The 23,883-nt window shown below is 46.0% G+C and overlaps 1 protein-coding gene across 6 annotated transcripts in view; it reads left to right on the forward strand.

Moving 5' to 3' along the window:
* Positions 1-18,969, forward strand: part of Kif9 (kinesin family member 9) — a 61,909-nt gene extending 42,940 nt beyond the window's left edge. For all 6 annotated transcript variants that reach the window (XM_076577156.1, XM_042281750.2, XM_042281751.2 and 3 more), the window contains 9 exons: positions 1,082-1,137; positions 1,845-1,935; positions 2,821-2,954; positions 4,858-5,052; positions 7,604-7,818; positions 11,406-11,582; positions 11,869-11,984; positions 13,778-13,882; positions 18,671-18,969. In XM_076577156.1, the coding sequence (XP_076433271.1) occupies positions 1,082-1,137; positions 1,845-1,935; positions 2,821-2,954; positions 4,858-5,052; positions 7,604-7,818; positions 11,406-11,582; positions 11,869-11,984; positions 13,778-13,882; positions 18,671-18,721 (1,140 nt within the window). In that variant the 3' untranslated portion in view covers positions 18,722-18,969. The remainder of the gene's footprint in view (positions 1-1,081; positions 1,138-1,844; positions 1,936-2,820; positions 2,955-4,857; positions 5,053-7,603; positions 7,819-11,405; positions 11,583-11,868; positions 11,985-13,777; positions 13,883-18,670) is intronic.
* The last annotated feature ends 4,914 nt before the right edge of the window (positions 18,970-23,883 follow it).

Here is a 23,883-nt window from a genome sequence, read left to right on the forward strand (position 1 = left end):
GCAAAGGGAACACAGGCTGAGGTTGGCTAAACTGCCCCTTGAGATAAGCTTGGCTGTGCCTGGTGGCATGCAGCTGATAAAGGATGGTGGTCAGGTTGGAAACCCGCCGCCCAGAGCCCACTCTTAGAATATAAAAGGAGAGAACAGCAGGCACACAGGAAGAGCTAGAGGAGGGGGATGTGTCTTGGTTTTTACAGTGCAGCCATAAAACCTTTCACCAGGGAAACCTTTCACATGGGCTCTATCCCTCTCATGGCAGTCTGTAAGTCCAGGGGATCTGATGTCCTCTTCTGGTCTTTAAGAGCATCAGGCATACACATTCATGCAAAGCACTCAAAAACATAAAAATTTTTTAAAAATCTTTAAAAACTTAAAAATAGTTTTTAATAAAGGTTCAATGAGTACTCACTTTTAAAGCTATTAATCAGGGACTCAGGATGTGACTCGGTTGACAGAGTGCTTGCCTATTGTGCAGGAAGTCCTGGGTTTGCATCTCCAGCATCACATACACAGGGCCTAGTGGCACATGCCTGGAATCCCAGCACTTGGGAGGTGGAGGCAGGAGGGTCAGAACTTCAGGGACATTCTCAGGTGTACAGCAAGTTCCAGGATGGCCTTGGATAGATGAGACCCTGTTTCAAAACAGACAGATGGACAGACAACAACAAACCATTAACCAAGTGTCTCTCTCTCTGCTCTTGGAAGTGTTAGTAATACTTTGCTGAGAGGCTTTTAAAAAGATATTATTTTACTTTCACTTATTATGTGTATATATGTGTATCTGAGTGTGGGTTTGAATACTTTCACGCAGTACCTGTGGAGGCCTAAAGAGGCTGCCATACCCCCTGGAACTGGAGCTAAAGCCTTGTCAGCTGTCTGAGGCAGGCACTGGGAACAAGAGAAGTGGATGTTCTCAACTGCTGAGCCTTCTCTCCAGAGTCCGCCGAGAGCCCTCTGCACTTACCTCATCCTCAGAATGGGATGGTCCAGAGTCAGCCAAGGGCTCCTGACTTCTCTGCTTAGACACAGCCTAGTTCCTAGGTTCTGCTGTCTAAACTCGGTTTTGCTCTCTTCCTGCCAGATAATCAATCTAAGACAGATCCAGGAGGTGTTCAACCAGTTCAGGGTGGTTCTGAGGTAGGTCTCACCCTACTAGCCCCATCTCATTCTTTTTCACACTTTCTTCTTCATTTTCTATGGCCTAGGCACTTGCCTTCAAGAAAACACTCCTATGTAAGTGTGTGTGTGTGTGTGTGTGTGTGTGTGTGTGTGTGTGTGTGTGTGTGTATGAAGTGCATTCTGTGCTATGTGAGGAACCAGATGTGACTGTTTAGGGTGTGTCCAGGTCCCTGATGGATGTTTTCTGAGTTCATTAATTGGGCAGGACTCTCTGGAGTACCACACTCTGTGAGTGTGCCCAGAGCTGGGCCTTGTGGATCTTCCCTGTCCTTTACTTCAAGGAGCACTTTCAGTTTATTTGGGTGCAGACCGATTGCCTGAGCAGCTCATGCTAGTTGGTATCAGACTGGTCATTTGACTCCGAGGGTCCTGTTAGAACCTAGGCGATGGCACAGTCCTCATGCAGGTTTACAGGTTATTAAATGTCATCTTAGAGCTGATGCACTGGCATGTGATGTGGCTCTGTAGGTTTGGGGACCGGACGATGGCGGAATGTGTACACTGTGAAAGGGATGGGCCCTTTGGTCTGCATTGTCTTTTGACTTATGATGAGGCTGTGGCTCCATCACCAGGGCTTTCCCTAACCAACTTTTAATCTAATATTTGGACCTTAGCCCAGTGACTTAGCAGGGCCCCCATTACAAGTGTTATCTCACTCTCCCAAGCCAACAGGAACAGGAAGTGGAGTCTGCCTTGCGCAGGAAGTACACTCTCATAGACAAGAATGACTTTGCAACTATTTCTGCTGTCCAGAAGGTAAGCATGGTTGCCTCTTGCTGACAGCACTCACCTCAGACTTTCTATCTTTGGTCAACTTTTACAGAAACTGCAAGAGTTCTTAGACCAAGATAACACCAGGATGAACATCGAGTGCCCTGTACACAAGTAAACCACTTTAGGGGCTGGAGAGAAAGCTCAGTCAATAAAGTGGTTGTTGCACAAACATGAGGCATTCAGTTCAATTCCCAGAACCCATGTAAAGCTGGGTATGGTGGTGCATCCTTGTAGTGCAAGCTCTGGAAAGGTGTAGAAAGACAGATCCCTGGGGCTTGCTGGCCAGCCAGCCTGACATAGTTTGTGAGTTCCAGGCCAATGAGAGACCCAGCAGTAAACTGTTCCTGAGGAATAACACTCAAGGTTGACCTCTGGTTTCCACATCCACATACAGACATACACAGGAAAAAAAAGTATACCACTTTTGCATTGAGAATGATGTCCATAAATTAGAAATATGGCTAATAATATATATGACCAATGCTTGGAACCAGGTTGGAACTAAGTCTTAAGATCTTTAGAGAGTATTGGGTGGTGGTGGCACACACCTTTACTCAGAAGGCAGAGGCAGGCAGATCTCGAGATCTGATCTACAGATCTGGTCTACAGAGCAAGTTCCAAGACAGCCAGAGCTACAACACAGAAAAACCCTGTCTCAAAAAAACAAAAAAACAACAACAACAAGAAAGGAAAGTAGACATTAATTTTGTAGGGTTCAAGGACAGCCTGAAGCTGGCAGCAGCAGCCAAATCTGGGTGTGTCTGGAGAACATGCTCACCCAAAGTTTTGGGCCATGAACACTTGCATTCCTGAGAGGCTCAAACCTCTAATATAACCCATGTCCCTTGTCCTGACCTCTCTATCCAGGCAGGGCTTATGGATGCTGAAGGTCACCTCGTAGGTGAACCTGATGGACAAAGCTTTGGACTTGGGGTTGCTCCTTTTTCTATCAAACCTGGAAAGAAACTCAGGTCTAAGAAGACACTGAAAGATCAGTTCAGGTGAGAGATCTGTTTTGCCTCCTAGCAAAGAACCTAGCCTAGCACCTAGGCTCCTTGGTGGAGAGAGGGCACAGCATGGCCTCTCCCATGGCATCTTAACTGCTAGTGCTCACTACTGCCAATGCTGGGAAATCTGTGGGGTTCAGATCAGGGCCATACCCTGGGTGTTCCCACTCATTCTCATAGCACCCCCAGTGGGACCAATGTTACCATTTCACTGAGTAACTTCCCAATGTGATATCAACTGTTAAGTAGTAGGGCCGCAGGGAAGAGCCCTGCCAACACCAGGCACCGCTATGCCCGCTGGTACTTCTGTGATACTTCCCACAGGTATCCCCCTTGACATTCCCAAGCCATCTAAATCCTCAACTCATCTTTTAGGTGAGACTCAGTTTATTGTTGTGCTTTGGGGGGTGGTGGTGAGAAAGGGTCTCACAGTGTAGCCAAGGATGACTGCTCCCAGACTCATGATGATCCTCCTGCTTCATGTCCCCAAAAGCTTACATTACAGATATGTCTCATCCCACCCAGCTAAGACTCATTTTTTAAGTGCAAGTAGTCCCTAGTCTGCTGCCCAGGCCACTCTGGGTCGCAGTAGCAGAGTACAGGTTCCAGAGTTGAGACCTGGGCTCATCTGCCTTTTCTGTGTTTCTTACCCTTAAGAGGTTTCCTTGTGTGAGGCAGGCGAACTGATCTGTACCTGTTTTTGTATCCCTAAAATGGGAATAATGATATTAATAATGATAGCATCAGAACTAAGGGCCGGCAGTCCTTGCACATAACTTCACGTGGAGGCTGGTCCTCTCAGCAACACCTGAGAAGAAAGGGGGCTGAATGTGTTATCCACGCCTGTAACCCCAGCACCTAGGAGGCAGAGGCCATAAAATTGTGGATTCAGGGCTGGTGAGATGGCTCCACAGATAAAGGTGCTTATAAGCCTGAGGACCCAAGTTCCATCTGTGGAACTCACATAGACGTAGAAGAACCAATTATCTTCTGACATCTTCTCCAAGTCATGGACTCCCTCACACATGGTAATAATAAAGTAAAAAAAAAAAAAAAAAAAAAAAAGCTTGGGCTGGAGAGATGGCTCAGTGGTTAAGAGCACTGACTGCTCTTCCAGAGGTCCTGAGTTCAATTCCCAGCAACCACATGGTGGCTCACAACCATCTGTAATGAGATCTGGTGCCCTCTTCTGGCCTGCAGGGACACATGCAGGCAGAATACTGTATACATAATAAATAAATAAATCTTTAAAAAAAAAAAAGCTTGTGAGTTTGAGGCCTCATGGGGGTACATAGATGGTACAACCACCCTCCCTCCCCTGCAGAAAAGGAAGGAAAGGGAGAGGGAAACAGGAAGAAGGGGGAACAGACAAAGGAAGAACAGACAGAAGGAAGGAATGAGGAAGAGCCATGGGGACGTAGCTCTTCTGGTAGGTGCTTGCTGGGCAGGCACAAAGCCCTGGCTTTGATACTCGGGAGGACCTGAGCTCAGTACCCAATACCCATGTCCGACGGCTCACGGGGCAGTAACTCCATCTGCAGGGACAGCTGACATCTCTGACCCCACAGGGCACTGCTCTCGTACTCGTGCCCACATACATACACAAATATGTTTTTTAAAAAGATAGGAGCTGCCAGCCGCCAGGTATAGTAGTGTACTACTCCTTTAATTCCAGCACTTAGGAGGCAGAGGCAGGCAGAACCCTGTGAATTCTAGGCTAGCCAGGGCTACATAGTAAGACCTTGTCTCAAATAAATAAATATGTAAATGATACATAAATAAAATAAGCAAGCAAGCTAAATGTGGTAGGTTGCTTGGTTTAGTAGGCTTGAGCAAGGTCTCATCTTAGGGTCTTTGCCAATGCCTGGGCCTTGGTGTTTCCCTGACTTTTTTTCAGCTCCTCAGCAAGAAAGGAAGGTGCCAGCAGCCCTGTGAGTGGCAAGGACTTGGATGTGGTTTCCATCTCCAAGACTCAGCTGATCCCATCTTCCAGAGATGGCGATGTCAAAGACATGCTTTCACGAGACAGGGAAACGTCCAGCATTGAGCCCCTTCCCTCGGACTCTCCAAAGGAAGACTCACGCCCGCTCAGGTAACCATCCAAAGACAGGGAGATCTTCCACCAGATCAGAGCACACCAAACCAGAGTGTGGTCCTCACATGTTAGGTAAATGGTGCCTGCGGCAGAAGAGAAACAAACAGGGGAAACAGAGAAAGTCCAAAAGGAAGAAATTTGGTAACATGTATACAATGCAAAATGATCCAACCTCAGTCTTCCAAGATACACGAGGAAGAATCATTTTAGGGCCTGGGAAAATAGCTCATCCAGTAAAGGCACTTGCCACCAATTCTGACAACCTGAGTTCAATCCCCAGGACACACGTGAGAGAACCAATTCCCCATTGTCAGTTGTCCTCTGACCTCCACACACATGCAACACACACACACACACACAAACATCATTTTAGCACACATCAATTATTTTAAAGTGATATGTCTTTTGCATAAGTAATACATTCTAGAAGCCCACCATGGGAGTGTATACCTGTAATCCTAGCACTTGGGAGGCAGAGGCAGGAGGATTAGGAATTTAAGGTGACCCTTAGCTACAAAGAGTTAGAGACCAGCCTGGGATACATAAGACCTTGGCTTTAAAAGTGAACCACTGGAGCTGGGGATCGATGGGTGGGTAAAGGTGCTTGCCATGCACCTGTGATGACCTGGGGTCCCCAGAACCCAGGCAAAGCTGGGTGTCTAGCAGCAGCACCTGTTAGTCCCCATCCCTACAGTGAGATGGAGGCAGAAACGGGAGAAGCCCTCAGGACAGCTAGCGTGGCATTTGCTGTAGAAAAAGAACAAAGAGACACTGTTTCAAACATTGTGGAAGGCATACCCCAACACCTGCAGTTTTCTGATCTCTTGTCCATATCCATATTCACTGGTGGACAACAGGGGTGTGGGGTCAGATTTTAGGATCCAGGCTGAGGAAATAGAAGGGGGACATGAAAAAATCATGTTCATCACATCATTAATGAGAAAAAAAAATTTTTTTAAAAAGTAAACACTTTTGATAGTTAGTATTAGATAAAGGGCATTGAATGAATTATTATCCCTGCCTCTGGTTTGTACAAGCACATGCATGGAGACCTTCTTCTATGTACATTTCAGAACATTCAGAGAAGTTCAAGAGTTGCACAGTGAATGCCCATACACTGAGAGCCCTCTAGTTTCTGTTGGCAGGCTATTATATTTGTTTCCATCTTGTGTTGTCTTTTTAAAAATGCAGTTCAAATAACTTGCCAATATCAGTCCACATCCTTCTGTGCCAACAGTTGTATCATGTTAACTGTGGTTCTTAGAGAATTCCGTGCATAGGGGGGTATGTATGGTGCATGCACATGAGTATGTGTGCGTATACCCCTATCCTGAGCAGCACATCTAGTGTCTTTCCCTCTTACTTTTTGTCATAAACCTCAAGACATAGTCTCTCACTAAACTGGAAGCTTGCTGTTTCAGCTAAACTGGCTGGTCTGGCACCCTTGCAGATCTGTCTGTTTTTGCTCCCTAGTGCTGGAGGTATAGACATGATGCTTGACTTCTTATGTGGGTTCTGCATTATTGTATGTGACTTTTCCTGAGGAGACATGAACCAGTGACAGAACAAACTAACAGTGCCTCCAAAGTCCAAGTTAGTGAACCAATGACTCTGTTGGGTTTTCTTATAGGAGCATGGGTGACTTAAAGGCGTCTGCATCACCAAAAAGTCTACCCCAGCCTTGGTGATGACTCATAAAAGCTACACCCCTGGAACTCTGTGTGACTTGTAGGCAGCTGGACAAGTCAGAGTACACCCCCTCGCACTGCAGTTTACTGTTTCTATAACCTTGGGAAAGGGGGTCTGGTAAATTGTGTTAGTGTCAGGAACTTCCTGAGAGTTATGAGTTGTTTACTTTCTAAGTCTCATGGGCTTCTGTGCTGGTTTGAATAAGAATGGCCCTCAGGCTAGAGAGATGGCTCAGAGGTTAAGAACACTGACTGTTCTTCCAGGGGTCCTGAGTTCAATTCCCAGCAACCACATGGTGGCTCACAACCATCTGTAATGAGATTTGGCGCCCTCTTCTGTATACATAATAAATAAATAAATCTTTTTTTTTTTTTTTTTTTTTTTTTTTTTTTTTTTTTTTTTGAGACAGGGTTTCTCTGTGTAGTTTTGCGCCTTTCCTGGAGCTCACTTGGTAGCCCAGGCTGGCCTCGAACTCACAGAGATCCGCCTGGCTCTGCCTCCCGAGTGCTGGGATTAAAGGCGTGCGCCACCAACGCCCGGCCTAAATAAATAAATCTTTAAAAAAAAAAATCTGTCAAAGAAATCTCAAGAGATTCAACAGACTCTGGATCCAGATAGGTGACAGTGATTTTGTTTTCAGTTTCTTTCCTTTCCTCAATTTTTGTAGTGGGCATGGATCCTTGGAACAAAGATGGGGGATTGATTCCTACAGACTAACTTCCATCTGACATAAACGATGGATGCCTAGGATCTCTACCCTCTGCCCTGGGAAGTCACAGGGAAGAAAGATGACATACCTTGTGTCTCCAAGACAGCGGTTCCATTCTTTTTCCTCTTTGACCTCTCCCTCTGTCCTCAGACCCAGCACCCCACCCTCGAAGCCTGTGGCCTTTGAAGAGTTTAAGAATGAACGAGGTAGTGAGATCAACCGCATCTTCAAAGAAAACAAATCCATCTTGAATGAACGAAGGAAAAGGGCAAGCGAGACCACCCAGCGCATCAATGCCATCAAGCGGGAGATTGACGTGACCAAAGACTCACTGAATTTCCAGAAGTCACTACGGGAGAAGCAAGGTAGATGTAAAGGGCCAGGGCGATGTGGGGCTCAGAGTCACCAAGTTGTTAGTGTGGCAGCCTTGGACACTGAAGGACCAAGATGGGAGGGGCCAATAGAGAGCTTTAGGGTACAGACCTATGTCATCCAGCAGGCTCTAGGCAGCCCTTCCTGCCAGCTACCTCTGCCGGTGTTCCTGCTTACTGCATTATTTCAGAACTAAAGCTGAGTCTTCCCTGGCATGTGCTGTTGCTCATGGAGAGACTGGCCCTTGGCCCTGCAGAAACAAAGCCCCACACACTCCTAGTGAACACCGGAGGCACAGTAGAGAAAGCAAGACAGTTCATTTTATAACCTTGTAAAGATGGGTACCATTGACAGAAATAAAAATGGCAGGGTGTACTACAGGGGTGCAAAGAAAGTTGGGCTTTTGTTTTTAGAGACAGGGTTTCTCTCTATGTAGCCCTAGCTGTCCTGTAACTCACTCTGTAGACCAGGCTTCTACCTGCCTGCCTCCCTCACAAAGTTTTTAATAGCCCTGAATACAGGGCCCTCCCCACTTTCCTTACTGGCTGAGTAATCAGAAGGGTACATTTTTTTTGTTGTTGTTGTTGGTTGGTTGGTTGGTTTTGTTTTGTTTTGAGACAGGGTCTTTGTATGTAGCCCTGGATGTCCTGGAACTCTCTGGCCTTGAACTCATAGTGCTCACCTGAGCTCAGTCCTCAAGGGTACTACACATCATCAGCCACTTATGTCTCTTAATTTCTCAACAAAGACATGCATGGATTTATGTTTACATTTTACCTTCTGTTTATTGTAAAGTTTTTTTGGAGCGTAAACCCATCATGTCTGCAGGTCATTAGACAGTTTTGGCAGCTAATAATTACTTACTCTAGACTAGCCGCCAGTGTTGGCAGGGGCCCAGGGTCACCTTTTCATCCACAGCTGGACCTAAGTTGACTGAAGGCACCTTTGAATATGGACCATTACACGTTTGTATTTTTAGTCCTGAAGAAATCTCCTCAGGAGATGGGTGTTGGTGACCCCTTCATGGTCACTTAGTCCTGGTCTGCTCTCCTTTGGCCGATGGTGGTTTGGTTGTGGTAGGGGTACTGCTGGGGACCTCAAGAAATGAGAATGAGGCTGCCAGAAGGCCACGTGGCCTGATATCAGTGGAACCATTCCTTCTTTTTTTTAACAGAGCTGAGGACTGAACCCAGCTGAGGACTGAGCGCTAGGCAAGCGCTCTCCCACTGAGCTAAATCCCCAACCCCATTCCTTCTACTCAGCTCCGGACACCTGTGCTAGCCTGGCAGGCTCACTCTTTAGGGCAGGAGCAAGCAAGAATCCTGCATGGGGACAGTGCTCACGGTGTTACACATAGCGGACACCTACATTGTGGGCCAGGAACAGTCCAGTGTGAGTGTGCAGAGGACTGGTCGTGACAGCCAGTCAAGGGCAGAGTCAGCCTGCATTTTAATAAGTGACCACCCTGACTCTGAAAAGGGGGTTCAGTTAGGCATGGGGATGCATTGTTGTAAAAAGCAGTATCATCAGAAGTTCAGGCCAGCCAGAGCTAGATAATGAGACCCTGGCTAAACAATTAAATTAAAATTTAAAAAGCTGTTGAAATGGCTCATTGGGGTCTGGGGAGATGGCTCAGGGTTAGGAGCTCTTGCTGGTCTCCCAGAGGACACAGCTCTGTTCCCAGCCTGCACACTAGGCAGCTCACAATTGCCTGTGCTTCCAGCTCAGGGATCGGACATGTGGCATTCACATGCAGACAGATACATATCCATGAATAAAAAAAGTTAAAAAGAAAAAGAAATGACCCATTAGGTAAGATTAGTAACCATCAACACTGACAACCTGAGTGTGATCCCTGGAACTCACAGAGTAAATGGAGAGAACTGACTCCTGCAAGTTGTCCTCTGACCCCCATCTATGGTGGCATACAAGGACACACAGACAGACAGACAGACAATGTAATTTTTTAACTTAAAAGTTATTTTTTTTTTAAATAATTTATTTTATGTGCATTTGTGTGAAGGTGTCAGATCTCCTGGAACTGGAGTTACAGACAGTTGTGAGCTGCCATGTGGGTAATGGGAATTGAACCTGGGTCCTCTGGAAGAGCAGCCAGTGCTCTTAACCACTGAGCTATCATCTCTCCAGCCCCTTAAAAGTTAGTTTTAATAAATAAAATAAAATAAAAAATGAAAAATAAGGGGAGTTCAGCAACCAAATTGTTATTCACTTTCCTGGCAGTCAGGGCACATCACAGGGCCTCTCCTCAATAAATCAGAATCCTGTTCCAGGCCAGCTTTCATGGGTGACTTCCAGATGTCACTTGGTTTTTCCCTGCAGGTCCGTTGGGTCATTTCACCCCCAGAGGTAACTTTATTTCCAGATTCCTGGACCTATTCTGCTCATACCCTTCAGACCAAATATGACCTGCTATTGTAGAGGCCAAAGGCCTTGGAAACTAAGGAAGCAGAAGTGGCAGCTGCAGACATACTTCTGCCCAGAACCCCCAGGGAGGGGACAGCTGAAGACCTCCCAGGACCCGCACACACTTTTTTGGCCTGTGCCTACACATTCTTTAAAAATACAGACCCTGCCAGGCAGCGGTGCGCACACTTTTAATCCCAGCACTCAGGAGGCAGAGGCAGGCGGATCTCTGTGAGTTGAAGGCCAGCTTGGTCTATAGAGTGAGTTCTAGGACAGGCAGGGCTAGAAACCCTGTCTCAAAACAAAACAAAACTACAGACCCTGATGATAAATTCACATATTTAAAGGGATGCATGCACTGTGACATGAAATTTACCCTTTATATTTTTTTGAAAAATGTGTGTGTGTCTGTGTGTAGGTGTCATGAGGTAGGTGCCTGCAAAGCCAAGGGGTGTTATTTTCCCTGGAACTGGAATTACAGGCAGCTGCAAGCCATCTGGTGTGGGTGCTGGAAAACACAATTGGGTCCTTTGCAAGAACAGTAAGCACACTTAACCACTGAGCATCTCTACAGCCTTTTGTGGCAAGGTCTTATCATAGGCCTTGAACTTGAGATCCTCCCCACCTCAGCTTTCCACTGAACTAGGATGGTTGGTCTATACCTCTAAACTCAGTGAAAGTGGACATCTCCATAGAGTAAGATCATGGTAAAATAAGGATCTTTTTCTCTTCTTTTCTTTTCTTTTCTTTTCTTTTCTTTTCTTTTCTTTTCTTTTCTTTTCTTTTCTTTTCTTTCCTTTCCTTTCCTTTCCTTTCCTTTTCTTTTCTTTTTTCTTTTGAGACAGGCAACTTTGAAGGTTTATCTGCCTCAGCTATAATTATAGGCATGTGCCCATCTCTGGAAGAAAGAGTTGGGTTTTTTGTTTGTTTGTTTTTTCGAGACAGGGTTTCTCTGTGTAACAACAGCCCTGGCTGTAGACCAGGCTGGCCTCAAACTCATAGAGATCCGCCTGCCTCTGCCTCCCGAGTGCTGGGATTAAAGGCGTGCGCCACCACTGCCTGGTTTAGCATTGTCTTCTTTTTGGCACACCATCCTTCCCCTACCCAGAATGACTACTACCTCATCCCCTGACCTCGCTCGCCCATCACCCTACAGGTGAGTATGAGAACAAAGGCCTGATGATCATCGATGAGGAGGAATTCCTACTGATCCTGAAGCTCAAAGACCTGAAGAAGCAGTACCGAAATGAATACCAAGAACTGAGAGACCTCAGAGCTGAGATCCAGTACTGCCAACGCCTGGTGGATCAGTGTCGCCATCGCCTGCTCATGGGTATTCCACCTGGGAAGGTTGGCAGGCTCCTTGAGGTTAAGAGAGGCCTCAGGGCAAGGCCAAGGACCAGTTCTGGAAGTGCTCTCTGACCAGCTCACTGCAGAGCCAGGGCTTTGTCAGGGGCTTCAGGAGTGGGGTTTCCAGGGCTGTGAAGGCTGGAGATGGGAGGTGAGAAGAGGGAGCTGCTGGGGCAGGACGTAGAGATGAGATGAGCCTGCACTCGCCCTTGCCTGCTTCCGCACAGGCTCCCTCATACCTCACAGCGCTGTCTCTCTGACTCTTGCAGAATTTGACATCTGGTACAATGAGTCCTTCGTTATCCCAGAGGATGTCCAGGTAGCACTGAAGCTGGGCAGCAGTATCCGGCCAGGCATGGTGCCTGTCAACAGGATTGTGTCTCTGGTGAGCACCACAAGGGTAAGAGGGTGGTGAGAGTTGATCACAGAGTCAGTAGCAGTAATGTGGGTAATTCTTCCTCTCCCATGGATTGATGTCTAATGCTGCCAGTGCCCAGGTAGGCAGGCAAGTGTAAGTTCCTCAATTATTGAAAAGTGAAAAACAGAGCTAGAGAGATCGCTCAGCAATTAAGATTACTTGACACTCTTCTGGAGGACCTGCGTTTGGTTCTCAGCCCCCACATCAGGCAGCTCACAACTGCCTGTAACTGCAGCTCCAGCTCCAATGCCCTCTCGTGGCTTTTGCAGGCAATAGCACACATGTGGCATAGAGTAGCACAGACATAAACACATAAATTAAAAAAATCCTATCTTTGGTTTCCAAAGCAACTTTGAGGGAAGGAGAGGTTTATTTCTTCAGCTCACAGTTGTAGCTGGAAGCTACATCATGAAGGGAAGTCAGGGCAGGAACTGAAGATAGGAACTGAAGCAGAGACTATGTGCAGAGACCATGGAGGGATGGTGCATAACAGCTTGCTCCCCATGGCTTGCTCAGCCTTTCTCCCCACCCCCTTTTGTTCTTAAAAAAAAAATGTATGTGTATGAGTGTTTTGCCTGCATGTATATATGTGCACTACCTGTGAGCCCGGTGCTCAGAGTTCAGAAGAAAGTACTAGTTCCCGTGGAATTGGAGTTTATACAGTTGAAAGCCGCTATGTAAATGATGAGAGTTGAATCTGGACCCTCTGGAAGAGCAGCCAATGCACTAACCACTGAGCCATCTCCCTAGCTCCTCAGTCTGCTTTCTTATAAACCCAGGACCACCTTCCCAGGGGTGGCATTGCCTCCAATGGGTTAGTCCCTCCTACATCAATCATTAATAAGAAAAAAAAAATGCCCAGAGGGGGGAAAAAAGGCCAGCCTATAGAAGAAATCCCTTAAGTGAGAGTCTTTCATCCCAGACATGTCTAGGTTTGTGTCAAATAGACAAAAACCAACCAGCACAAATTTTAAAGAGCGATATGTAGGAGCTGGAGAGATGGCTCTGTGGTTCAGAGCACTGGCTGTTCTTCCTGAGGTCCTGAGTTTGATTCCCAGTATTTACATGGTGGCTCCCGGCCGTCTGTAACTATAGTCCCATGAGTTCCAATTCTTCCTTCTGGTATGCATAGATGTACATGCACACAAAAGCACCCACACACATATATAAATAAATCTTGAGAGACAGAGTCTCGGTTACGGTTTCTATTGCTGTGAAGAGACGTTATGACCATGGCAACTTTATAAAGAAAAACAGTTAATTGGGGCTGCTTATAGTTTCAGAGGTTTAGTCCATTATCATCATGGCAGGATATGGTGGCGTGCAGGCAGACATGGTGCTAGAGAAGGAGCTGAGAGCTCTACAACTCCATCTGCAGACAACAGGAAGTGAACTGTCTCACTCCGTGTAGCTTGAGCCTAAGAGGCACCCACCCTCACAGTGACACACTTCCTCCATCAAGGACATATTTACTCCAACAAGACCACACCTCCTAATAGTGCCGTTCCCTTTGGGGGCCATTTTCTTTCAAACCACCACAAAGAGAGAGGTAGACAAAAGAATACCTTTTATTACTGCCAACTTTCGCAGTGCCTTTACAGAGGGATCTGTGAGGACCCTGACAGGCATGTGTGCTACAGATGCTCTTGGTGGATTTGCAAACCCAGCAAGGGACTGTTCTGTTGCTCAGCAGAGGCCTTGCCAGGGTTCATCCTGATGATGCCAGGCTGAGATACTGTGCTGGGTTGGGCCTTTCCCAGGGAGAAGATGACCAGGACAGGTTCAGCCAGCTGCAGCAGACTGTACTGCCTGAGGGTCCTGATTCCATCTCCTTCTACAATGCCAAAGTCAAGACAGAACAAAAGGTAACTTGGGACATTCATGTGTATGAGGCTGGGGGACCCAAAGACTATATTACTAGGACACCCAGAATCACCAACCCAACAGGGTGGGTGGGGATTGATGGTACCAACCCAGGAAGATTGAGTGTCACCCTTAGTCTGTAGGTGTCTTCTGCTGGCTTTAGACTGGAACAAGGCTTGACTTTGAAAGTTAGGGAAGGAGAATCACATAGATCATGGCCAGGTCTGGACATGGCTGGTAAATGCTAACTTAGCCATGTACGGTGGCTCACAGCCCATGATAGTCTAGGAAAGAAATCCTCTGAGACCACTGTCTGTGGAAAAGGGCCTGTCCAAGTGGGCCATCCTGCACAAATGGCAGAGGACAGATGACCATATGTAGCCAAGGTGAAACTAGACATGGTAAGCCATAGGTGGAGCCTGGGACTCTCAGAGTCTCCATCTACCAGGGCCCTGAATCTGTGCATCCCACTGTGCTCAGGTGATTTTGTTATTTGTTTGGTTTGTTTGAGACAGGCAGTCATGTTTCCCAGGCTGGTCTCAAACTTGCTAAGTAGCCAGGGATAACCTTGAACTCCTGATCCTCTTGCATGGACTTTCTTTTTTCTTTTTCTTTCTTTATTTTCTTCTTCTTCTTCTTTTTTTTTTTTTTTTTTTTTTTTTTTTTTTTTTTTTTTTTGGTTTTTCCAGACAGGATTTCTCTATGTAGCTTTGGAGCCTGTCCTAGAACTCACTTGGTAGCCCAGGCTGGCCTCGAACTCACAGAGATCCGCCTGCCTCTGCCTCCCGAGTGCTGGGATTAAAGGTGTGCTCCACCACCGCCCAGCATGCATGGACTTTCTAAGAGATGAGATTACAGGTGTGTGCCACCATACTCAGCACTGTTTCCTATTTTTCTTAGTCTCTTTCACTGTGAGACTATCTAGGGTGTATATGTGTGTTTGCATACTTGCATTTAAAAATGTATTTTGTGTGTGGGTGTTTTGCTGGCATGTATGTCTGTGCACCATTTGGATGTTTGGTGCCTGCAGAGGCCAGAAGAGGGTGTAGGCTAGGACTCCCCAGAACTGGAGAGAGTTGAGATATGGGTGATAAGAATTGAACCCAGGTCCTTTGGTAAGAGCAGCCAGTGTCCTTAACCACTGAGCTATCTCTCTAGTCCAAAATATATATTTTAAGTTACAAGCTCATATTTGATTGGACTTAAGGACTGCAAAACACATAAATTGAAATTATTTTCTTCCTGCAAAGGTGTATACTTGTTTTTTGGTTTGTGAGGGTGGGTGGGTAAAGGTTGTTGTTTTGATTCCTTTTTTTTTGTTTTGTTTTGTTTTTGTTTTTTTCAAGACAGGGTTTCTCTGTGAGATCCGCCTGGTTCTGCCTCCGGAGTTCTGGGATTAAAGGCGTGCACCACCACCACCACCACCACCACCACCACCACCACCACCACCACCACCACCACCACCCGGCTGTTTTGATTCTTAAGACAAGGTCTCCTCTCCTTAGGAGACAGAGGCAGGAGTTTGAGGTCAGCAATATGGTCTACACAATGAGTTCCAAGCAAAAGCTACATAGGGAGACCTTGTCTTAAAAAAAGACACCATCTCATTTAGCTTAGGCTGGCTTCAAATTCACTATGAAGCTGAGGATGACCTTGATCTTGAACTCCTAATACTCCTGCCTCAATCTTCCCTGTGCTGAGATTGCAGAGATTCAGCATCATATCCTGCTGGATTTTTTTTTTTTTTTTTGAGACAAAGTCTGTGTAGCCCTGCCTCCCCTGGAACTCACTCTGTAGACCAGGCTGGCCTTGAACTCAGAGATCCACCTGCCTCTGCCTCCCAAGTGCTGGGATTAATGGCATGAGCCATCACGGAGTTTTTTTGTTTTGTTTTTTTTCTTTGAAACAAGGTTTCATGCAGTTCAGGCCTGCCTTGAACTATTTATGCAGCAGAGGGTGGCCTTGAACCCCTGCTCCTCCTGCTCCTGTCTCCGAAGTGTTGGGTTTTAGGCTTTCATCACTACACTGTCTGCATTTGCTTTTTGTAGTTACCATAGAGTATTATCAACCTAGGGCCATTTATCCCTTCAAGAATTCCAGCTTGAATGCTAGAGATGTAGCTCAGAAACAGAGCATCTGCTTAGCCTGTGTAAGGCCCTGGGTTCAATACCAAGGACCACAGAGAGGAAAAAGTCTAGGGATTATGTCAAATCCTGTAACCTCAGCATTTTGGGGGGTTGAGGTGGGAATATCTTGAGTTCAAGGCCATATTGAGCTATATTGAGACCCTATGTCAACAAAGAAAAAGAATTCCAGCTTAGTGCAGGCATTGCAGGGTCAGTCTCCTACCTGGGGCTCCAGTTCTTTTTCATATTCCAAGCTAGCTTTAACATTTGCTTCCTTCCTGCCCACTGCTTTGACAACAGCCTTTTCTACCTGCTCAAGGAGCCTAGCAGTGTAGTAAAAGGACAGAATTTAAATTAAAAAGAAAGGTAGGTGGGAGGTGGTGGTGCATGCCTTTAATCCCAGCCCTTGGGATACTGAGGTGGGTGGATCTCTGTTTGAGGCCAGCCTGGTCTACAGAGTGAGTTCCAGGACAGCAACACTGCTTCACAGAGAAACCCTGTCTAAAAAAAATAAAAAATAAAAAACAACCCAGAGGGCGGGCCTGCAGCAGTAATAGGCCCAGACCTACAGAGGTCTTCTCCAGTGTTAGATTCCTGTTGCTGAGACAAACACCTGAGAGAAAGGGCTTCAGAGTAGGAAGGATTAAGCAAAGCGACAAAGGCCTCTTTTTTAAAATTTAATTTTATTTTACAATACCATTCAGTTCTACATATCAGCCACGGGTTCCCCTGTTCTCCCCACTCCCACCCCCTCCCCTTACCCCCAGTCCACCCCCCATTTCCACCTCCTCCAGGGCAAAGCCTCCCCTCCTCCCCAAGGACTGAGATCAACCTGGTAGACTCAGTCCAGGCAGGTCCAGTCCCCTCCTCCCAGACTGAGCCAAGTGTCCCTGCATAAGCTCCAGGTTTCAAACAGCCAACTCATGCAATGAGCACAGGACCTGGTACCACTGCCTAGATGCCCTCCAAACAGATCGAGCCAATCAACTGTCTCACCTATTCAGAGGGCCTGATCCAGTTGGGGGCCCCTCAGCCTCTGGTTCATAGTTCATGTGTTTCCATTCGTTTGGCTTTTTTTTCCCAATAAGACAAAGGCCTCTTGAGTGCTGGAGGCAGGAGGATCAGGAATTCCAAGTCACCCTTATTTGCATGGGGGTTCAAGGCAAGCCTCGGTTTTGAGTCTGTCTAGAAACAAACAAAAACAGAAACAAAGAAGAAAGGTTTATTTTGCCTCAGTTTCTGATCATGTTTGGTTCCATTGTTATGGGCTTGTGGTAAATCAGAACAAAATGGCATCAGAAGAGCATGTGGAGAGCTGCTTGTCTCAAGGTGCTCAAGCAGAACAGGACTGGACCAGGGACAGACTCTACCTTTCAGGGCACACCCCCATTGACCTACACCCTCCAACCAGGCCCTGCCTCTTGTGTCCCACAGCCTTCCAATAATTTTATCAGGTTATGAAGCCATTGGAGGATAGATCCATTTATCAGGTCAGAGCCCTCTCAATGACTCAATGATTGGATCTACCAGTGGAGATTAAGTGTTGTTTTTTACTTTTTTAGGGGTCAGCCACCTAGCTCCCAAGTAAATTCACACACAGATGGAGGCTTATTGTTACTTATAAATGCCTGGCCTTAGCTTGGCTTAGTTTCTAGCCAGCTTTCCTTAACTTAAATTATCCCATCTACCATTTGCCTCTGGCTTTTTCCCTTACCTCTGTAAATCTTACTCTTACTCCGTGGCTTGCTGTGTAGCTGGATGGCTGGCCCCTGGAGTCCTCCTCCTTTTGGCTGCTAGATGTCTCCTTCTATTTATACTTTCTACCTGCCAGACCCCCTACCCTTTCTCCTGCCTTGTTATTGGCCAGTTCTTTATTAGACCATCAGGTATTTTACACAGGTACAGTAACACAGCGTCACAGAGTTAAACAAATGCAACATAAACAAAAGTAACACACCTTAAAATAATATCCTACTACAACTAAGCTTTCAAATACAGGACACTGTTGAGGGATACTTTAATATCCAAACTATAACATCTTTTCCTTTTTGAATCCATTCCCTGTCAATTTTTTTTTTCCCCAGACAGGGTTTCTCTGTGTAGTTTTGGCGCCTGTCCTGGAACTCTGTATCCCAAGCTGGTCTCAAACTCACAGAGATCTGCCTGCCTCTGCCTGCCACATGCTGGGATTAAAGGTGTGTGCCACCACCTGGCCTCTGTCAGATTTTAAATAGGCCACTGAAACAAGAATACCTTTTTTTTTTTTTTTCTTTTTTCTTTTTCAAGACAGGGTCTTACTATGTAGCCCTGCTCTCCTGGAACTCACTATGTAGACCAGAGCTCACAGAGATCCACCTGCCTTTGCCTCCTAAGTGCTGAGATTTAAGGGTGTGCATCACTATGCCCAGTGAATGTCTCCTTTTAAACATAACTGCCAGGCTATTTCAAACAGTTTTACACACTTTCCATAGATTGAAAGAAGAAAGTGTTTGAATGCAGTGCTATTTCTAATAGAATTTGCTGTGCATCCAGAGAGGTTTTGTCTCCAGACTGTGATGTTTGCAGGAAGAAATGATGGACTGAATGTGAGTGGCCTAGCTTGTGAGTCCTTGCTAAGACCATACTTCCTGATCAAGTTCCCCTTTCTTCATCCTTTTCTTCCAGCACAGTTATATGAAAACCATGGTGGGCATCCAACAGTCACACAGAAAATAGTCTCCTCAATAGCTTGAAGACCAGCAACTCTAACATGTCCTAAGGAAGCTGCTAAACCACGTGCTCAGAGCTCCAGCCTCTCACTCTGCTGCAAGCCAGGACCAAACCCAGAGAACACACAATTGCCTGCCTGCTAGGAGGAACATCCTCCAAAGGACACCCTTGCTTGTCTCCACAGAATACTTTCGGTTTTAATTTGCTACCAAATGTAAAATCAAGATAAAATTACTTTCTAGTTTGGACTTTAAGTATTATTCCAAAAACTTTTATTTCCTGTCTGAAAGGACATCTTCATTATGTACAGGTTGTAGCTAAAACCTAGTCCTAGTGTTTGCCTAGCAAGCATTACACCTGGGATTCGGTCCCTTCTCTCTCTCTCTCTCTCTCTCTCTCTCTCTCTCTCTCTCTCTCTCTCTCTCTCTCTCTCGCATGCACACGCACACACACACACACACACACACACACACACACACACACACATACATGGGATGGGAGGAGGATTGGGAGTGTAGCTCAGTAGTACAATACTTGCCTAGCATTCATGAAACTCTTCCAGCACCACCCAAAAGAAAAAGAATAGTTAATATTGTAGCTAGGCATGGCAGGACAGGCCTGCAGTCCCAGCACTTGGGTTGTGGTGACAGGAGGATCAGTAGTTCAGAGTCACCTTCAGCTACATATCTAGTTCAAGGTCAGAACCCCCTCTCAAACAAATAAAAACTAAAAGCCACTTGAGCCTTAAGTAGGAAATCAAAACAGTAACCCAGGCTCCTGGCAACCTCTTCCTTCTCTTCAGTGGTCATCCTGAGATGAGCTTGGTGTGAAACTACTTCTTAAGTTCTCTCAACCCATCCTTCCTCCTTGGCAACCAGGAGAGGATCAGGTAACAGTTAAGTGACCTACAAAAGGGAGAGGCAGAACTGGGTCCCTGTGCCCAGGAGTGCCTGACCTTAGAGCCTACACCTTTCCAGCCAAGCACACGTGGAATAGGTGTTGCAGCTTCTCTGATTTGCCTCCTTCCTTCTTTCTCAGTTTGTGACTACAGATAAACACAAGTGAAGATGACTAGGTCACCCTGGACAGGAACAGGGATCACCCCAGCAGGGTTGAACAGGGAAGAGGAACTCCTGAGTCAAGTCCTCAGGCTCTGGGGCTTGTGTCCTTGGGGATGGTACCACAGGGAAAGAGCTCCTGCTTCACTCAGGACAAACACAGGCCCTCTGGGGGCTTCCCAGCTGACCAGTGCACCTTGGGGCTGAGAAATGCAGTCTCTGCTGAGTGAGATTTAGAACTTCCGGGCAATCTTTCTTCCTGATATTGTGGGCCAAGGCTTTGACCTTGAACATGGTAGGATAGCAGTCCTCTATGTGATATCCTTGAATGCCCAGGATGACAGAGCCTACCATGGAATTCTGTGGAAGCCCTGTCAAGGGAAGCAGTGAGAGAAAATATTCCAGATCACACCTCAGAGGTAACTTCAGGCCCTCGGATACGAGGACGGTATGAGCTGTGACAGACGACATGGCTAATTGAGGAAGAGTGCTTGCTCTTGCAAGCGTGAGGACCCACATTTGAATTCCTTATATATGCATAGAAAGCATGGCTGCATGCGTGTTAATCTCAGCAGTGGGGGCAGAGCCAAGCCGATGCTGAGAGTTTGCTGGCCACCCAACATATCCTAAACAGTGGCCTTCCTGTTCATGAGAGACAATCATTACCGGGGGAAGGATTCGGTAGAGAGGTAGGAAAGAAGAGGGTAGGAAGTAGCCTCCCACTCAATCCCAGTTCAACACTGGACTCACGGGGAATGACCTTTTGTCTTCCCAGAGCCTTAGTCAGGTTCCCGTTTGAGTCAGAACTCTGGCCTGGGTGCATAGGAAAAAGATGCCATTTGGGAAGAAGGTACCACCCAGTGATATCTTAGAACACATTTAATTACTTGACACCTGTGTTGCATCAGTCAGTATATATTCATTTGTATATTAGTCGATATTTTAGCTCAAAGTCTTTATATTGGCTGTGGATATAGTTCAGTGGTAGGGGCTGCTTAGTGTTCTAGTTTCACTCCATTGCTGTGATAAAACATTTGGACCACAAGCAACCTAGGGGAGGAAATGGCGTATACTTCCAGAATACAATTCATCATGTAGGAAAATCAGAGCAGAAATTATGCTAGTTTCCTTATATAGCCCGGACCAGCTACCTAGGTATGTGCTGCCCACAGTGCGTGAGGCCATCCTCCATTTATAATTCCCCACAGACCAATCTGATCTAGTCAATTCCTCAACTGATGCTTTTCCTCTCAGGTGACTCTAGGCTAGGTCAAATTGACAAAGCTAACTAGGACACCTAGCATATACAAGGCACTGGGTTCAATTTGCAGCACTGGGAGGGAAAACATAGTTTTGGAGAATGTGCTCGGGATCAGCTGGTGTTCCTCTATTCTAAATGTTTTCCAGCTCTTCACCAAAACCTAGGACATACCTGTGTGGAATGATGCTTTGGCTTTCTTTCCTTTTTCATGAGACCCTAAAGTTGACTTTAGGGGCCACTAGTAGCCACCCTGAGGTCTGCTGGGATGGATATGGTCTAGACCTATGGGAGATGCTAGAAGCAATTCTCAAGGTTTTTATGGTACTCAGTACACTAGGAGTGGGAATAGGGTTCATGTTGGGGATTTGGAACCCCCTTCCCCCTTCCCCAGAGCTGAGGACTGAACCCAGGGCCTTGTGCTTGCTAGGCAAGCACTCTACCACTGAGCTAAATCCCCAAAACCAACTTTTCCTTTAAACACATTGGAGGGCTTTTTGTATAAAAGCATGGTATTACAGGGCATGGTAGCTCATGCCTTTCATCCTAGCACTCAGGAAGCATTAGCAGGTGTATCTCTGAGTTTAAGGCCTGCCTGGTCTACAAAGTGAGACCCAGTCTTTTAAAAAAAAGGAAAAGTATCCAATAAGCTAAAAAGTATTTACTGCTTTGGTCAGGAAGCCAATCACAGCAAATATGGAACCTGAGGTAGGAGGATAGGGAATTTTAAGGCAAGTCTGGGCTGAAAAGAAAAAAGATATCCAAATCAGGGTCTAATATAGCACAGGCTGGCCCCAATCTCTGTAGCTGAGGATGACCTTGATGCCCCTGCTCTCTACCAGGATGTATTCTGAGGCTGCATTTTCTTTGATTGAATTTAAACTGTGTGTGGTAGTACAAACTTGTAATCCTAGTGCTTGGAGGCTGAGGCCAACCTGGGATGTGCACAGCAAACTAGACTCCAGAGAATCCTGAATACTGTCTCAAAGATGCTGCCTGAAAAGTTTGAATCAAAGAGCCATGGGTCTTACAATTTCCACTGACCCCCATGGTTTGACATGCTTACTCCATTGGGTTCTGACCAGACTAATGTTACCATCACTCTGGCAAGTACTGCTCTTCTGTTCCCTGCTAAAGAACTGCTTACTTTGTTTTTAAGGAAATAGGAAACCGGCACACCTCATTTTAGGTTCCTCTTAACTTATAGTTTCCACCTAAAACAGCCTATTCTAATGCCAAGCAGCTGCCATAGGCTTATGTGGCATTTAAGGCAAAGCATTCCAAATCTAAGAGCTGTGGTGGCACAGAGAGGCTGAGGCAGTAGAACGTCAAGCTCAAGGCAAACCTGGGACACATATTGAATCTATCTAAAAAAAAGCCTTAGAGATACCTTACTGTTTAATGAGAGGCACTGTACAAACGTGTTCACAATATTATCTGTGTGGTAGATACACTCCTATTGTATACACTGGGCAGTAGAAGCCAGACAAACAGCCATGCTCAGCGTCATATGGCTAGAAATTACCTGGTATTGGTTTACATAGTGCCAGAAGTTATCCACTGGACTGTAATAACCTAGAATATGTTGACATCTGTTAAAGTTTAGGGTTTCATGGACTAGGGATGTTTCTCAGTTGGTAGAGTGTTAGTCTAGTATTCAGCGAGCCTGGAGTTCAATCCCGAGCACCATATGAACTGGTTGCGGTGATTCATGCCTATAATCTCAGCACTGAGTGGTAGATGCAGGAGAATGAGAAATTCAAGTCATCATTGGCTACACACAGAGGTCAAGGCCAGCTCAGAAGCACAAAACCCTGTCTCAAAAACAAACATACAAAGAAGTCAAGAAAAAGAGGAAGCTCAGGGTTTCACAAGCACCTCATTTCCGCTTTGATCAGTGAATCTGTTCACATTTAAACTTTCATCTTCAGCAGGTGTGCCGTCTGGCACCCGGGATCCCATCATCAGGGAGGCTGGGGCAGAAGGATTGAGTTTAAGGTGAGCCTAGGGTACACAGCAAGTTCCAGTGCCACAAGTGAAAACCCTAGAACCAAAGCAAAACAAAATGGCTGTGGGAGATTAAAACCTAGAGAGTTTGGTGACCTTGAATCTCCATGATATGCCTAAAGTTACCAGGGGAAAAAAAATTAACCTCTATATGAAATGATAGAAAGAATAGATACTGCTAGTCTACATACAAGTTAAAAAAATACATTTTAGGAGCCCGTGAGATGACTCAGTCAATAAAAACACTTGCTGCCTAGACTTATGAGTAAGTTACATCCCTGGGACCCACACTGTGGGAGGAGAGAATGGACTCTCCTTGTCCTTGTCCTTGTCCTCTGGTCTCCACACATGTGCATGTGTGTGCCTCAACACACACCATACATACACAATTTAAAAAATACACTTTAAAAGCTAGAATCCCAGCACTCAAGAGGGTGTGCATTCAAGTGTTCAAGGAAAGTCTAAACTCTAGAAGACCCTGTCTAAACAACATCAACGACAAGGCAAAGTTAGCCAGTGAAGGATTTCTGTTAGATCATATTTCAATTTATTGGTAAATCTAATTAAAAAATTAGTGGCTAAAAAAATTTCAAAGATTTGAACTCGATTAACTGCCACTTTCGTGATAAGCAACTGCTATACATTCAGCGTCGTTTAGCTAAGTTTCTCGCGTAATCCTGCTTCTCCTTCCAGAAACAAAAAGCTCGTAGTTTCACGTTATCTAACTTTTTCTTTTTTGCAAGAAGGTAATAAATAACCTTTTCCCCAGGCACTGCCTCCGAGGCCTTAAGAACAAACACAGCCTTTCAGACTTTTGGGGTGAGGGCAGAATACTGCGGAGAGGA

The sequence above is a fragment of the Peromyscus maniculatus genome, chromosome 7, assembly GCF_049852395.1.
Source record: "Peromyscus maniculatus bairdii isolate BWxNUB_F1_BW_parent chromosome 7, HU_Pman_BW_mat_3.1, whole genome shotgun sequence".
Classification (NCBI taxonomy): Eukaryota; Metazoa; Chordata; class Mammalia; order Rodentia; family Cricetidae; genus Peromyscus; species Peromyscus maniculatus.